This window comes from Benincasa hispida, chromosome 5 (genome assembly GCF_027475165.1).
Source record: "Benincasa hispida cultivar pf3 chromosome 5, pf3_genome.v1.1, whole genome shotgun sequence".
Classification (NCBI taxonomy): Eukaryota; Viridiplantae; Streptophyta; class Magnoliopsida; order Cucurbitales; family Cucurbitaceae; genus Benincasa; species Benincasa hispida.
This window is the reverse complement of record NC_143482.1, coordinates 66092663-66111496: the sequence shown is the minus strand read 5'-3', so window position 1 is coordinate 66111496 and position 18834 is coordinate 66092663. Positions and strand designations below refer to the sequence as shown.

At 32.4% G+C, this 18834-nt stretch overlaps 1 protein-coding gene across 1 annotated transcript; it reads left to right on the top strand.

Moving 5' to 3' along the window:
* The first annotated feature begins 435 nt into the window (after positions 1 to 435).
* LOC120078582 (wax ester synthase/diacylglycerol acyltransferase 4-like) lies at positions 436 to 18435 on the top strand. Its single transcript, XM_039032863.2, has 5 exons — positions 436 to 709; positions 4622 to 5203; positions 5886 to 6239; positions 7845 to 7982; positions 18124 to 18435. The coding sequence occupies exons 1-5, from the start codon at positions 521 to 523 to the stop codon at positions 18271 to 18273; spliced, it is 1413 nt and encodes a 470-aa protein (XP_038888791.1). The 5' UTR covers positions 436 to 520; the 3' UTR covers positions 18274 to 18435.
* Positions 18436 to 18834: the final 399 nt, after the last annotated feature.

The window sequence follows — 18834 nt, the reverse complement described above, 5'->3', positions numbered from 1 at the left end:
ATCCAATAGTCAAGGGACTTTTAGGTTTATTGGATTTCTATTAAGCAAAACATCTATTAAGAATAAGTTTCATTGTTTACATAACACGAGTTTTAGGACATAAAATCCAACAAGATAGGTACAACTTAGGCAAGATTTTGAATATTTAAAAGCTCGTGCAATCATGTATTCATATTAATTTGAAGGTGGTGGTACGTACACATATCAGACAGTACTTTGAGATAAACACAATGACACGTCACCTGGCGATAGCAGGGAGTGGTGCATAATTGGGTCAAACTAGCCCCTCGAGGAGTGAATTCGAGGTGGTTGTGCGTATACGGCCTTATTTTGGGCAGAGATCAGAAGGATTTAAGAATTGAACGTTGAGCCAACAACCTGATGTTGAAATTATTATTGTAGTAATAAATAATAAGAGTTAGCAGCTATAAATATAGTCGACACAAGTTTATACGCTTTGGAGTTATGTCTAGCTAAAATAAGGGTTTGAATTTTGTAGGGGGCATTATTTTGGCAAATTATGGAGTTTAATGAACAAGAGGATGAGTTGCTAGAGCCAGTTAGCCCTGTTGCTCAATGCTTCAACACATCTGTATTGTCCATTTCTGTTATTGTTGTTTTGGAATTTGAAATTCCCATTGATGAAGCCAAAATTATGTCTTATGCTAAGGATCTTATTCCGCTCAACCCCTTGTTCAGTTCTATTATGGTACTCTCTCCAACTTTTTCACTATTTACTTCTATTATGCTAACATATACACATTCTTTTTCTCGCTTCCTAGGTTGACCGAATTATTTTATTAAGTTAAATTATAAGTTTAGTCTCTCAACTTTTTGTTTTGAATATTGTGTCCAATAAAAGAATATATAATATTCGAAAACTATTTTTGTAATCGATGACATATCACTTTTGTCATGTTTGATTTTCTTAATAGAGAGATTGCAATTGATAGAAAAAATATTGAGTAAAACTCATCTAGATTTGCAAATATAGCAAAAAAAATGCAAATATTATTATTCTGATTTTACCCTCATTTATGTATCAACATGTATATCTTATATACTTTATATATGATTTATTTGAATGATATACTTCATCTTTGGTATTTCAGTTACACAATTGATATATGAAAAATCCCAACTTCATATATTTTGTATATCAACATGTGAATTTCATTTGTATATTAGTAGATATATCAACAAAATATATATATATATATGTTACACTTTATATTTCGTATACCAGTAGCATAGTTCAAGTATATAAATAGGGTATTTCAAGTATAAAATTAAGTTGTATCAATTAGTTATCAAGATTTAGAATGTTACCAGCAGGATGGAATGAAAACCATTTATAAGTTGATGATAACGTACTAGTAAAATAATATTTTGAAACAACTGAATAAAGATTTCAAATTAGACCTATGAATTGATAACAAATGTACAAGATGAATTTGGTATATCAATTATATAATTGATATAATTTACATAATGTTATATTAAGTATCACCTATAAATTACATAGGTCCACCGTAGTATAGTATATCAAATAGATGGTTGATATACATGAGGATACAGCAATGAAAGTAAAATCAGAATAAAGAAAAAACAAAAAATCAGATATCGTTGCTATATTTAGAAATTTTAAAATCATTGTTAAATTTGAAATTTTAATCAATGACTGTGAGAAACTTTATTCCTAGAATAACTATTTTTCCAAATTTTCAAAACTCTGTCATATGTTAATTCGAAAGCAACTTAATTGAGGCACTCCTGGAGTTGTACTAAAAAAAACTCTTCCATCTTTTACTTTAATAGATATAATTAATCTTTTTTTTCAAGATATTTATGAGAAAAAATATAAAAATATATTACATCTTTAAAATATTTGGATTATGGATGAGTTGATTAGTCAATTTTTGAATTTTTTTTTTTTAATTTCTAATTTCGTCTTCCCTTGTCTTATCTTATTGTACACATTTCTTTTCTATCTTCGATTTTTTGCTTCTTCTCTTTCTCTTCCTTTTTAAAATTTTTCTTTTATTTCTCTGATTTTTGCTTTTTGAATTTTTTCTTCTTCTCCTTTTTTTTCACAAGAATTATGAGGGTAAGTTTCGTACCCAAGACTTGAAAGTACTCAATTCATAAGTGGCTTAACACCAACAAGTCAATCATCAAGTTTGATTATTATAACAAATAATAAATATAAATAGCAAATGAAAGTCTATCAGTGATAGCCACTAATATTTTCTATCATTGATAGCTTAATCTTTGATTATATTTTCATAGTTAATAGTCACTTATAGAAATCTATTATCATTGATAACCAACTTAGTGAATTTAATTAATAAAGTTGAATCTCGAACTAAAATGTAAGTGGAATACCAAGAAGTTATCACTAATAGTATGTTTATGAGTGATAGATGCTACCATCGAAAAGAAGGGACTTATAAATGTTTGGGAAGGACAAGAAAGGGGCAAAAAAGTGTTCGGTGGCTATGATTAATAGAAGCTACTACTGATAACATGATACCAATGATAGAAGTTAATACTAATAGCATGTTATCGATGATAGAAGTTCTCCGATAGCACGCTATCAGTGATAGAAGCTACCACTAATAGCACGTGTCGGTAATAGAGAACTATCACACGTGTCGGTAATAGAGAACTATCACTGATAGTATGATATCAGTAAGATCATTGATAGCATGTTAATGGTGTTGGTGATAGAACTTAGGTGATATCTATATATCAAGTTTCTTTCAAAGGTGATAACCAGTTATAGAAGTCTATCATTGATAGCCTTAAGTGTTAATATCTCAAGGTTGATTCTAATTGATGTGATAGCAACTGATAGTTGCTATTAGTTATAGCCATGATAAAAGATTATTAGTGATAGCTACTATGGTAATCAAAGTTGTTGGTTTTCTTTCAAAGTTGATCATTATTTATAAATCTATCACTGATAGCCACTGATAACCTTAAGTATTGATATTTTAAGGTAGATTCTTATTGATATAAGTGAATCAATGATAGCTACTAATAATTGATAGCAAATTCAAAGCTAATATTTCAAGACTGTAATAATTTTTCTTAAATTGAAAGTTATCGCTTATAGCAACTATCATTAATAGCAATTGATAGAAGCTATCAACGATGACAGCTATCAATGGCTATCATTGATAGCAACTATCAATGGATATCACTTATAGCCGCTATCACTGATAGAAATTTGAGAAAACTGAGCAAAATGGTGGCTAGGCATAGATTTTTTTAGTCATTTACCATTTTTTTTATCTATATATGCAATTATTTTATCTTTGTACTACATATTCTATTATTTTGGCATTGAATTATATTTATGCAACTCGCCCTTTTTCTCAAACTTCTTTTCATAACATGTTTCTTTCTTTTTTTAGATTTTAGGTGGATGGTCCATATAATGAAAATATCATTTTATCCTTTATTACCTTCAATTTCCTATTAATCAAATTTCCTAAGATTTGGAATGTTTTTTTCCCGTAAGATTTGCAACCAAATATAAAGTTTTAATTTTTTTTTTCAAATCTCAAAAATAAGAATGATAATTTTAAAAAACACTCATAACTTATGGAAAATCAAATCTTTTGTAAGATTTGGTTCCAACTTAAGTAATAATTTATTAACAAAATTTGAAATTCGTTTAAATCTTAAAAGAAAAAAACTTAGTGACAAATTTCCAGTAAGAATCTTTACGAGAACACTTTTTTTAGCCAATTCTTATTTTTAAAATTAAGTTCATTTAATTTTTTTAAAAATCAAAGTTAGGTATGAAAACTATGGGCAAAATTGGAGTCATTTGAATGAGGGACAAAAATTTTCTTTATGCTCCGTTTAAATTTTAAAAGTAAGAAAGAGGTTAATTTTTTTTTTTTTTCTTTTGAAAAAGAGATTAATTTTGTTCACTCAAAGACATTTTCAGGTTAGAAATAACAATTTTCCCACTTTCTTTCACATTTTTAAAATCTCTTTATATGATTACTTTTATTCTCTCTCTTAAATTTTTATCCTTTTTTCTCACTTTTTTCTCTCTCTCTCAAATTCTTTAATCTTTATAACAAAACTTTTATCCTATCTCTAATTAGTTTATACCCATTTTCATAATTTGTTTCCCCTCAATTTTTTTTCCATTTTCTCTCCAAATTTTTTTCTCCCTTTTGGAGTTTTTTCTCATTGAATTATTTGCATTATCTCTCTAAAGATATGTTTGACACAATACAACGTACTAAAAAGTGTATGGCCAAACTTATAATTTAATCTTATTTTAATAGGTAATTGTATTAGATAGTATTTTTAAGAATAATAATTATGTATATAGAAATCTTTTTAAAGAATTGAAAATATAATAAAACCTATTAATGATAGACGGTATTGCTAATAGAATCCTACGAGAACGATATGGCTATTAATAATATGGTCTATCATCGAAGACTTCGAAAGCTAAATCTAAATCTAAATTTTGCTATATATGCAAATTCTTTTTCATTGTGCTATATTTCCACTTGCAACTGTTACTATTTAAATTAGGGTTTTGTTCTAAGATGATGAAAAAGTTTTGAACATTAAATTCTTTTTCAAACAGGTGGAGGATATAAATGGGAAGAGAAAATGGAAGAAAGTTGAAGTGAATCTTGAAGAGCATATTTTAGTGCCAACTTTGCCCTCAAATTTGTCACTAGTTGAACTCAATTATGATACATATTTCAAGGAATATATGACCGATTTGGGTGTCCAAGAGTTACCCAAAAACAAGCCCTTGTGGGAAATTCATATCATAAACTATCCAACAAAAAATGCAGCTGCTCATTTAATTCTCAAGTTTCACCATTCACTTGGAGATGGCTATTCGATGATGGGTCTTCTTATTTCTAGCATGAAAAGAGCAGATAATCCTTCACTTCCATTAACTTTTCCTTCAAGGAAAATTAATTCAGATCATAATCTACAATCAAGGAATGTTCTAAGTCTTGTGCCTAAATTCGTGTTGTCATCTATGAATAGTGTATTGGACTTTGGATGGAGCATTATGAAAAGTAGTGTTCTTGAAGATGACTTGACACCCATAAGATCTGGTGGTGATGGTGTGGAGTTTAGGCCAATTGCAACCTGGACAATCAATTTCTCTCTTCATCAAATCAAACAAATCAAATCCAAACTTAGAGTGGTATGATTTAATTTCCCTTTCTCTCTATATTTTGACACATTCAAACGATTCTCTCTTTTATCCGATCGAGTAGATTTGACTGTTAAGTTAATCTAACGAATAATGTAACAGTTACATATATCATATGATGGCTAGATTTTTTTTTTTTTTTTTTTTTTAGTGGTTTCGTTTTTAATTTTTAATTTTTGATATTATGTTTACTTTCTCTTAAAAAATTTATAGGTGAAAGGAGTGTTTTATAAGGTTAGTTTTTCTTGAGAAAAAACTACCAATAAAAAACAAATTTATTATCAAATAAGGCCTAATTTGTTGATTTTTTATGAATTTTCTTTTTTATTTTGGTTTTTTTTATTACTCTGAAACCAATTAAAAAGTAATTTTGAAATTGATCAATTAGAAATCAAATTCAATCCAAAAATGCTTAGGTTTAAGGGTAGCGTCAAGACGCCTCAGGCTTAATGCAATGCCAAACGTCACTTGATATTGCAAGGTGCCTGCCATGACCCTAAGTAGTGTCGAGACGCTCATTTCCTATATATGTTTATTTTTCAATTTTAGGTCCTTCAGCCTGGAAAAAAAACTTTCAAGGACTGAAAACATGTCGGTTTTAGAACTTCAACTACCAAATAAATGCACAATTGAAATTACAACATCACTAATAAGTGTGAATTCACTTTTGTAGACGATCAACGATGTGGTTACAGGAATAATCTTTTTAGGAATCCGATTATACATGTATGAGACTTGTCCTAATTCAACTCAATCCAACTCAACGGCAATTGTTTTGCTCAACACAAGGATGTTGGGAGATTATAAGTCTATAGAAGATATGTTGAAGCCCAATTCAAATAACCCATGGGGGAATCACTTTGCCCTTTTGCCTATTGACATTCCTAAACTCACTGATTATGAGCTTTCAAACCCAATCCAATTCATCAAAGCCGCACAAAAATTGATCAAGAGGAAGAGATACTCTTATGCTGTTTTCCTCGTTGACAAGCTAATGGAGATGATAAATAAACTCAAGGGCCCAGAGGTACGTAAACACAAAAAACTTAAAGCATAATTTAAATAGTTTAATCCTACCAAAAATTTAACACATTTTGACAAATTTTGTTTACATATGGGTCAATTATAAAAAATTCTATATTAGAAGTGATATCATAATCTCATTAACTTGAGATTTTAGGTTCATTTGTAGATGAACATGAGTTATAGAGTATAACATTTTATGTTTGAACTATTGTAATGGTCACGAAATCAGTGATTGAAGAATACAAGAAAAAAAAGCGTAAAAGAATTATTAGAGATGATGTTTTCTGAATATAAAAACGACGCCACTAAGATTAGAGAGTTTATATAGTACATTTCTCTAAACCCTAAGATCATAATCGTAAATAACCATAAATATGTTTGTTCGAAATGCCTAGGCATTCCAACAGTAATGTTATTTTCTCAAACCATTTGTTGGGTCTTATGCTAGTTTGTAAGTTCAAATTGTTAAAGTACAAAGACAAAATTAAATGGGAAAATATCTTTTGGATTCATTGATTTTGAGTTTATTTTCCATTTGGTCTCTAGGATTCAAAATGTTATATTTTTAATCCAAGTTTGGAGTTTGATTTCAATTGTTCATAGCTTTCATAATGTTACAATTTTACCCTTGATTTGAGTTTTGCTCTAATTTGATCTCTATATTTTAAAATTAGATTAAATAATTATAAAATGAAATTTAAAAATTAGATTTTTTCATCACGGTTAAAATTAATTTTTAAATTTTAGTTCATAATTGTTTAGTTAATTTTATTAGTGATGAAAAACTAGTGGATGTTTGTAATGGTCTTTGATCAATGAAGCACTCTTGGATTTGGGATGTAATGACATTGTTAAGGGGTGTATCGACCTAGTTAAGATACATGGGTGTGTCTACTAGTCTCTTTACCATTAATAAATTGTTCAAAAACAAAAATAGAGACTTAATTAATTATAATTCTTTTAAATTAATTAATAGACATTAACACTAAAGATTCAAAGTGAATGTTTAGTGAAACATCTCGACTAAGTCGACACATCTATAGTATCCTCCTCAATCTGTGGGAAGATTAATACTTGGTTGCTTTATGGTATCCTAAATCATCCTTTTTTTAAAAAAAAAAAATATGATGTATATATCATTTCTCTCAATTGGAAGACTTCCCTTTAGCTTCTTTCCTTTGTCAGTAAATATCGACATTGAGCTTTTCTCTAGCTTCCCTTGTACTTTCATTTATGATATTAGTTCTACTTTTTGTTGTATATGATGAGTGTGCTATGAATGGTCAACCTAGTAGTGATGTATTGGTACACTTACTGATCTCTAAAACCATTAGTATCTTGTTAAAAAAATTATTTAATAAAAAAATCAAGATTAAAAGTGTAAATCTTGAAGTTTATGAACCAAATCAAAATAAAACTCAAACTTCAAAGATAGTGTTGCAACATTTTAAATTTAAAGACTAGTAGAGATTATTCTCGAAATTGAAGGACCCAAAATATATATTTTTTTCGGAATTAAGTTTATTGTAACCCTTCAAGTTTCAGCTAGAGTGGTCAAGTATTACTTTATAAATTTTTTACCATGCACGTATGAAAATTTTCATAGGCAGCGGCCAAATATGTGTACAAGACGGCGAGAAATTCAAGCATAAGCATATCAAATATGATCGGACCAAAGGAGAAAATGGCTCTGCTTGGTCACCCGGCAAAAGGAATCTACTTTACGGTTGTGGGTTTACCTCAGGTACTATGCACATAATTATTAAAATTATGGGAAGAATACTTTAGATTTGCAACCTAATTTCTCTTTAGCGCCTAAAGTTTTACATTTTTATTCTTGATTTTTTTTTCACTAGATACTCATTTTTAGTAGTTCTTTATGTTAATATCTTTTAGTTAATTTTAAAAATTAATTAACATCCCAATTAAAATTAATTAACAGAAAGTTGTCGTCAGAAAACTCAAAACTCTATGATAAAAATGTAACATTTTGAAACTTAAAAACCGAATGAAAGCTAAACTCAATACTCAAAAAGTAAAAATGTAATATTCTAAAATTTATGGACCAAATAAAAATTAAACTCAAACTTCAGAAGTAAAAGTGTAATATGAAATTTAGAAACGAAATACAAAACCAGACTCAAAACTTAGAAATCAATGATATTTTCCCTAGAATAAAATAAAATGATAAATGATTAGTTGAAACATAATTTCATGCTCCTCATCCCTTTACACACAAAAAAGTTTAAATAATTTGAAATGAATTGCCACATGACAATTTTTTTGTATGGCAGCTATCTCGGCTGCACAGACATAGGTGTAGGCCTAGGTAGCACTATTTTTCAAATAAAAATGTCATAAATACTTTTACAAAAAATAACCTAATTGAATTGTCAAGAAATTTGGAAGATTTTTGAAAAAGCATTAGATGACTCTATATTCGAAATTCGAATGTTAAATAAAAAGCACTAACAAGTACTGTAACAACAGTATTCTAACAACAATAAAAATAAATGAACATGGGAGTTGGTAACCCAGTTCAATGATAAACCACCTATGTCTGAGGAACTGTGTGTCCAAGAAAGATAATTCACTAATAATAATGAGTTAAGTAATTTATAACGTAATACTTATCTATAATACACCAACTACTACAATGGCTCAGGGCTCAACTCCCAAGTCACCTAGGCTCCCTCTAGATGTGAGACTCTCTCTCAAATATACTTAAGCTCTCCCTATTTCTATTAATGATGACACTCCTCTCACGATGATATCTTCCTTTCAAGATAATGACCTCTTTACTAATGAATCTTTGAATTCCCCTAAGATAGAGAACTCCCTTTTCCAAAACCGAGTCTTAGGCTCCCCTTAAGAATGAGAATTCCTTGTCTGGAAACTGATGCTTAGGCTTCCCTAAATCAAGATAATCTTCAGAGTGTTGCAATTGACAAATGAAGATCTTGCACAGCGGAATAAAGTGAGCAATGGGCAAGAACACAATGTACAACAATTCAGTTGGAGTACTGAAACGTCTTCCTTTACAAAATACAAATCAGCGTAATGAAACAACTCATCTGAAAGCATACCAAGACAATCCTTTTATAGATGAATCCAGAAAAGGAAACATCTCCCAAATAGGAGAAAATAAGTCACGCCGTAATAAAGAAAAATATGGGACTACATCAATCTGCCATATATTTCTAGATTAGGAAAGTATTCCATAAGAAAATATTATGTTGTTAAATCCTGATATTAAGACTGAAGGATCTCATATCTAAGAGTTCCATGAGCGCGTTCGGATCGCTTCGATCTCACCGTGACCGAAATATAATATTATACATTCAACACATACAGTTATGCAAATGAACTCTAATTAACGGCATGCTACTAACAACAAATAACATAAAGGGACAGAGTTCCATACCAGTTAAAGACAATCTTTAATCTTCGGAACTCCAATGCAGCGGAACCCTCCAAGTGATCTACCAATGCCCGGTGAAAACGTTGACTGCAGTAGCACGATCAACGCAAACTCACGACCGCAACAGAGACGACATCACCACTAATGAGCCCCGGGTATTCTCGGAGTGAAAACCCAAAGGGTAGGCTTTGGTGAATTTGGTAGAGGACGGAAGAAACACGAATCGTGTAGTCGATAAGCAAGTGAAAGGGTGAAGGCCGCTATCGCATAGCAGAAATGCTTATCGTCTAGAGAAGCTATACGATCGTGTAAAATTTGTTGAACGATCGTTTAGAAAAAAGGTATACTATCGTTTAGCTAAATCAGCACACTATACGATCGTTTAGAGAAGCTATCCGATCGTGTAGGAAATAGTGTGCGATCGTTTAATGCGAGGTGGACGATCGTTTAGACGGAGAAGCGACTATCGTATAGGCTCTCGAGCGATCGTTTTCTTTCACCAACACGCGCTTCACGAAATCTTTTGGGCGATTGAACGACGAGGAATTCAAAATGAAAACATTTTTCATTTTAACTCATCGGTTACAATAACCAACGCTGCCCACTAACCCACATCCGAACATGAAATTTGGCATAATTATCTTATAATTAACCAACTAATTGATATAAATCTATAGTTTATATCCTATAGTTTGATATTATATATCTACTATAGTATTTTTCTCCTCTACTTGATATAAATCATATTTATATCTAATTTCCTCCAAAATAATGTATATCATACATTTGCCAATTATATCATATATAATTAACAAGTCCAATTATATCATATATAATCGAACTTCCTCTTGTCAATTTCAACATTTCAAATTAACCCAAATACTGGTTCTCAACTTTATCCAAGCTACCCAAGGGACTTAATGGACCTATGGCTTGAAGCTCCAATGGTACATGAATAGCTGACTAAACTCTTTAGCCACGAGATCCACCATCCGTTAATTGTCAGGCATTCCACTAAAGACCAACAGCTGAACTCTTCTTACCACAGATATATTTTTGTGTCCATTGGATATAACCAATCATGAGTACGATGACCCTTCACAGATGCTCGTAAGTACAGCTGGGCCAAATTACCGTTGTGCATCTGTAGTTACATCTCACTCCATAAGTACCATTGATTCCTCTAATGAACAATACAATATAGTCCAACTATGTGTGAACACCTCTCAGGCCAAGAGAAGGTGTGTGGCGCCACATCGTTCAAGCCCCGGAATCAGCCCTTAAAGGAGTTATCTATCTACTTACCCCTGCCTTGGGGAAGGAGTGAATTCCATCTTGTGTAGCTGAGTTCCCAGCTCCCAAATTAGACGAATCCCCAAAATGGTAGGTTTGAATTGGCGAACTGGCCACTCGCACCCATACAAATCAAAGGATCGCCCTCAATGATAGGAGTTCCCAACTCACTCAGGATTAAGGTCATGTTACCTATGGTCATTATAGTGAAGTGAAGTCTCTATCATGAACAGTGTTATAGGACGCCCCCGCTCGCATGTCCCTAACACGAATGATCAGGATCAGATCATCTGTGACAAGTCACAACACTTGTGACCATTCCACAAAGCAGGCTGCATCCATAGCGTTACCAGGATAAGGTTTCCCTCCTATATCCATATACTACAGACTATTTTGGTTATCACTCAAGATATGATCCACTTTTATGTTACCACATACATGCTTGAGTCACATACAGATAACCAAGGATTTTATGTTTATTGGTTTGTGGTAAAGCAAATAAAACAAGTAACTGAGCAAAAATTCAAGATGTGAAGTAAATACCATATATTAACAACACACGCGTTCGTACATACTGTTTACAAACTACAGGACACGAGACTTTAGGGCTTCAACCCCAACAAATATTACATAAAAGATAACTACAGAAACCACTAGGTATCTTGGAAAAAAAATATATAAAGTCAATCAACAAACCTCCAACAAACTTCCCCTTTGGCTGATATTTTCTAAGGACAAAACAAGAATAACTGAAAAATCAACAAAGTGTAAATGTCATTAAAGAAGTATTAACAATTGTAGTAACAATAAATCTGATGCAAACCAACAAGACAAAAAAAATGTCTTTAGATATAAACAAAACAAAAAACATCAAGGTCAAGGTAGTTTTTTTTTTAAAAGGGAACAAATCCATAACACCATACCAACCACCAAGAGTAGCAACCATCATCGCCAAACATCAATCAGACAAGCAACAATATAAAAAAAATTGGCATCGCCATCATAAAAAAAACAAAAAAAAAAAAACCTACACTTGTTCCCCTTTTTGTTGTAAAAAAAATTAAACATAGGAAGAAGACGCTCTAGCAGATTTGGCCAAAGCTGCACGTGTTGTTATCAACAATCCAAGCACTATATCTTTACGTTTCTAAAGACAGAAATCCAAGACACGGCTGCCAAAAGGAGATTCGATGAATCCCTTACATAGACCATCAACATAGGCGTCTGTAGTGGGAGCTGCAAGATCAGACACACGAAAGTTCAGTAACAGTTTTAGATGAATAGAAATGAGCAATAAAGCTCAACTAATAGTCTCATCAGAATAAATAATATCTAGTCTTTGCGCCAACAACACCCCACAAATAAATTAGGGATAACAAATGGGAAGCTTTAAGGCTTGAGATCCAATATGTCTTTTGATTTGATTTAGACCAAAAGAGCCAAAAAAAAAAAAAAAAGTATCGACACCAATCTGGAACAATAAGGTAACAACGGAGGCAAATAGACCAGTTAAAAATGCCAACCTTGTGGAGAATAACGTACTTGGAGCTCAGGATTGCAGTAGACAATAGACCTTTCTTAGGCCAGGATGACTGAGCCCCACCAGTCAACTCAAAAGCCAACTCCCTCCAAGAGGATCGTTTCTCAGGAACCTCCACAGTCACCATTTGATTCAGATGCTTGTTTATCAAATCAACATTAAAGACAACAGGATGGCGACACACATGCAGATTCTAAAAGTTAAGGCTGTTTGGATTGTCAAACTCGGAAGAGATATTAACAATAATCTCTTGGACTAACTGAGGATAATAGGGACCTAAATTCAGCATTGTTTTGTCTAGTTGCGCTTGCATAATCAAATTTACAAGATCAAAGCATTCTTGAGTCCAGTCAGTGAACTATTTTTCATCAACGATCTTTCTTTGCACCATATATTTTCACATGTTGGCTCTTTGCTCAGTATGAAATGATACTCCATCTCAAGGAACAAAAGATACGTTCAAATGAGCTGATCTAGAAGAAGTTACTTTCTTTACACGGGTTCTAATAGATAGTCTAATAACCCGTTTAGGAGAAGGCTTATCAAGATCATAAGAGGTTTTCAACATGCTATCTTTAGAAGAGTCAGACACATCCTCATGCTCATCTTGATGGATATAGAATCAGATGTCTCCGAAGACCCACTACCAACACTTTTGACATCTGTAGTTTTCTTTCTAGACAGTTCTGATAGAGGTACATGATCTTCTGAGTCAGTCTCTTCATTAACATCTACTTCCTTATTATCACGAGAACCTACAAGATGACCTTCATCCTCAACACCTTGATCATTCACAATATCTTTCATGGGGGGAACACTAAAACCCTATACAACAGCACTACGATTTTCAACTTCTTGAACTACATTATCAGTAAACACTTTAGAATCAGTATGAATAGGTAAGGAAATAATAGAAACCATATTCCAAACACAAATTTGTTTACAAAATCACTCAAGGCATGAACATAAGAGTCGGACAATAAAACATTTTCCATCTCCACCAATGTACAACCAACATTAGAAGCAGATGTAAAAATAGGGTCAGATAGAATAGTATCCAAAGCAAGGTAAAGGTTAGTGTCATTTACAATCTGTTCATTTGAAGGAAGTGAAAATAGGGTTAGCAGATGTAAACATTTTCCATCTCTATCGATACAGAGGAGGAATTGAAGGAAGTGACATCATCATCAATTACAAAGTTAATGGATTCCATGACAGTGCGAGTACATTCATTGGAAACCTGGTAAGCTTGATTATTTGAGGAATACCCAAGAAAAATTCTTTTGTCTGACTTTAAGTCTCATTTCCTCATGTCTTCTCTATCAACCAGAATGTAACCGTACTACCAAATATGTGAAAATACTTTATATTCAGTTTTTTTCCTCTTCACAGCTCATAGATAGTGCTCGACATTCCTGGTCATCAAACAATCCTGTTATGGATGTGTCAGACTATGTTCAGTGCCTCTGCCCAAAACTGAATTGGTATTTGATTGGCATGCATCATTGCACGAGCCATTTCTTGAAGAGTCTTGTTTTTTCTTTCTACAACTCCGTTCTGCTGGGATATAATAGGAGCCAAACATTCATGGTGAATTCCAGCACTCTGGTAGAACTAAAAAACCAGAGAGTTTTCAAACTCCCTACCATGATCACTCCTAATTCAGACAACATTCAACTCCTTTTCACATTGTAATTGAAGACAAAGAATTTGAAACATAGAGAAGGTGTTAGTTTTATCTCAAAGAAATGAACCCAAGTGTATCTTGAGAAGTTATCCACAACAACTAAGGCATATTGTTTGCCTACCAAACTTTCTAACTACATAGGACCCATAAAATCCATATGCAAAAGTTTCAGAACTTAAGATGACCCAGAATAACCTATTTGCTTATGAGAAGTGTGAGTCTGTTTCCCAGTTTGAGAATCCCTACTTGTAATTCAGCCTGATACTAATAGAGGGGGGAGACCAGTTATAACATTCTTGTTGAGAGCCTTTTAAAAGGTCTTCGTGCTTATATGCCCAAGGCGCTTGTGCCATAGTCTGGCTTCATCTTTTCTCAAGAGATAACAAATTATTAGGACTCCATAGATAACAATTATAAGACAAGTGTGTACTTCTCATGACAAGAGCCTTGACATCATCTATAACAAGAAATTTGTCTTTGGTGAAACTCAAATTCAGACCTTGGTCATAAAAGCTAACTGATGCTAATGAGATTGGCAGTAAGCCCCTCAACCAATATTACGTCATTTAATTTTTGAAGACCTGGATAATTTAGAGTTCCCTGTTCAACGATCATACCACATGTACCATCACCAAAAGCGACTTTCCTGAGTTAACAGATTTGAGATTAGATAAATAACTCTTTTCACCAGTTATATAACGCGAGCTACCACTATCAAAGTACTAATCACCTTTGGCCGACGATCTAAGAGACATCAAGACAATATTACATCTGATCTGAGTGTTCTTTTCTCTCCACACATGTTTCATCATACTTTGTCTAGGTCTGTAACTTTGGGAAAGGGAGCAATCTTCTTATGAAAAGAGAACCTATGGAGATCTTTCAATAACTAGTAGCAGAAAAGACGTTTATGACCTACTTTGCTACAATAGTGACAAATCCATCTTCGCCTAGAAACACAATCACCTTTCTCAATTGGATTGAGAGAATGTGTTGTAACACCATAAGAATCTGAATCTTGTGCTCTCACAAACTCAATATTTTTCTTCTCTTTAGACCATTTACTAGGTTGACTACTGCCTACTAGAAAACCGAGTCCAGAGTTATTATTTGTTTTCTTCCTTTTTGTTGGGATTTTCTCAAGATTCTCAGTACCAATATTCAACATTTTCACATTCTTGCTCATAGTTTCTTTTTCAGATTTAACTTGGGAGAGTTCTCCCTTCAATTCTGCAATAGTGGATATTAGCCTATGATTCTCAGCAATCAGAGTCTCAATTCTTTCCTTTTGTATATCAAGGACTTTCTGATCTTCTTTCCATTTAATAAATAGAGCATGATCAGAAGGATCTGATGCTTCTAGGCTTGTAGCATCAGAAGACTTTTCTGCATAAACGTCAAATTCAAAGACCTCGTAGGATGAGGTGTTTGAAGAAATGTTTCTAACAAGAGCTTTAACATCTTCCTCTAAGTCACTACTACCTTTTGTTTCAATATCAGACAAAGTTAGGACATACCTTTACTTTGTTTCTTAAGGAAATTGGGGCATTCAACCTGAATGCGACAGTAGCCACTACACTCTCAAAACTTATTTTGCTTTTCTCTTTGAGACCTAATTGAATCAGACTTTTCAACTTCCTTCTTGCTATTATGATATCTAAACTGATTGGAGGGGGAAAAACCACTAGACTTGTAGGTATTGTATGTGGTAGACCTCTTTTCAAACTAGTTAAGTACACGATTAAACTATTTTGAAAGTAACGATATAGATTCAACAAGAGCATCTTCTGCTTCTCTATCATGATCAATAAGTTCTTCCTTAACAAAGGATTGAAGAGCAATGCCCTTATTTTTCTTCTCAATCTTTCCATCCATGGACATCTTAAAAGTAAGTAAGGAACCAAATAGTTCATCGACTCTCAACTTAGTTATGTCTTGAGCTTCCTCGATAATAGTAACTTTCATATCAAATCTCTTAGGTAGAGACATAAGAACTTTTCAGTCAAGTATTTCTTCAGAGATTTTCTCTCCAAGAGCAAATGATTCATTAGAAATATCCAAAAGTTTGTCATTAAAATCAACTGGACTCATCATTTTGCATTCTAAGGTTCTCAAATTTTGACTTCAACAATTGCAGTGTTGACATTTTGACTTTTGAGGTTCACTCAAGATCAATGGACATGATATCCCATGCCTCCTTGGTAGAAACACACGTGTTGATAAGTCTGAATATATTACGATCCACACCATATGACATTCAGGGCACGTGAATTCCTTAGCGAAGCTTCATCTTTTTCTCCAGACCATTGTGAATCTAGCTTCAAGATTTCTTTCCCTTCATCAGTTTTGATGGTAGGATGAGTCCACTCAACTACCACTGCCTTTCATTTTTTGCTATCGATTGACTTGAGAAAGGTAATCATTCGTGCTTTCCAATAAGAGAGATTAGTTTCGTCTAAGACCAAAGGACGAGTGGTAGACCCATCTTCTTTGCTCTCATCCGTGATCGAAGCACCTAAGATAAAGGTGACCCACTCTGATAGCAATTGAAAAGGCGTTGGGATGACTAAACACTCAAAAATCGGATGTTAAACAGAATGCACTAACAAGTACTGTAACAATAGTATTCCAATAACAATAAAAATAAATGAAGACGGAAATTGGTAACCCAGTTCGGTGATATACCACCTACGACTGGGGGCCGTATGCCTAGGAAAGATAATCCACTAATGATAATGAGTTAAACAATTTACAACGCAATACTTATTTGTAATACATCAACTACCACAGTACCTTATGTAGAGCTCAACTTCTAGGTCATCTAGGCTTCCCCTAGATATGAGACTCCCTCTTAAATGTACTTAGGCTCCCCCTAAGCTTGCTATTAGTAATGAGACTCCTCTCACGATGATATCTTCCCTTTAATTTAGTGAGCTCCCTTCACTGATGAATCTTAGGATCTCCTAAGATAGAGAACTCTCTTTTTCGAAGCTGAGCCTTAGGCTCCCCCTAAGACTAAGAATCCCTTCTCTAAGCAGTTGCGGCTTAGGCTCCCTCTAAGCCAGGATAATCTTCATAATGTTGCAATTGACGAATGAAGATCTTACATAGAGGAATAAAGTGAGCAATGAGCAAGAACACAATATAGAACAATTCAGCTGGAGTACTTAAAACGTCTTGCTCTAAAAAATACAAATCGACATAATGAAACCGCTCATCCGACCGCATACCAAGACACTCGTCTTTTATAGACGAATCCAGAAAAGAAAACATCTCCAAATCGGAGAAAATAAGTCGCACCGCAATAAAGGAAAACATCAGACTCCATCAATCTATCAAATATTTCTAGATTAGGAAAGTATTTTGCAAGAAAATATTCTATTGTCAAAACTTGATGTTAAGACTAGATATGAGACAACTGCAAAAACCATCATGTATCTTACAAAAAAAAATATAAAGTCAATTAACAAAACTCCAACGATTTTATTTTAAAATAGATAAGTATTTTGACATTACTTTTTTTTTTTTTCACATGCTCCAATTGATAAGTCAACTTATTATTTGTTTACATATATACTTTTCTTTTACAGTTTGTAACTCATTAACATTATTATATATAAGATTGCGAACACACCTTTGGTGAAGGTAGGATCAAGTACTTGTTAGTATTAAGTACATAGATTATAGTATAAGTAATAATTTAATGAAATTTGGTAGTATTCCAAATATTAAGTACATAGATGCAAAGGAAATTCGTGAATATAAATAATAAAATAAAAATATATAGAAATAAGATTTTTTTTATTTTTAATTTTTTTTTTTATGTGGGATAAGAGAATCAAATCTTTGAAGTCAAAGCTGATAGTATAAGTAATTTGCTAGTTGAACTATTCTCATTTTGACGAAAGAATTATAATTTAATTAGTCTCCTTTGTTATTTGCAGAGTTTGATGATAACAATGATAAGTTACATGGAAAATTTGAGGATTACTTTTGGGAGTGAGAAAGAATTTATAGATCAAGTGAAACTCACATCTTGTATGAAAAAAGCATTAGAGCTTATTCATAATGCTTCATTTGACATTTCCATTTAGATATTCTATATCCATTGAAGTTATGTTTATATATATATATATATATTTGATAAAGTATAAAAACGTGGTGTTTGAGGATTTTAATCTCTAATATCAAGCCAATGTTACTATTTTGAAACCAATAAAAAGGGGTCATTGCTACCCCATTCAAAAATGACCAAACCGCGGCCATAACAAAAAAAAAAAAAAATGATGAAATTTATTTTATTATTTTATTTTTTTATCGAAAACGTGAGTTCTGAAGACCCAATTCCAAAAGGAAAAAACAATGAAAATGACCCAACCCATGAATGTGTACATGTAAGGACACCCATTAACGAGGTTTAAAAGGTTGATTTTGACAAAAATATCAAGATCTCGATCTTCTAGAAATATCGATGAAAATACAGAAAAAATAATAGTCTAGAAGAAATATATACAAACAAAAATATTGAAAAATATATTTTATTAAATCATCAACCAAACCAACCAATTCAAAAATGTAAATTGACCGGTTACAAAAATTTAATGAGGAATTGTCTTAAATGACAAATTCATTCAGAATATTTTTTCAAAATATTT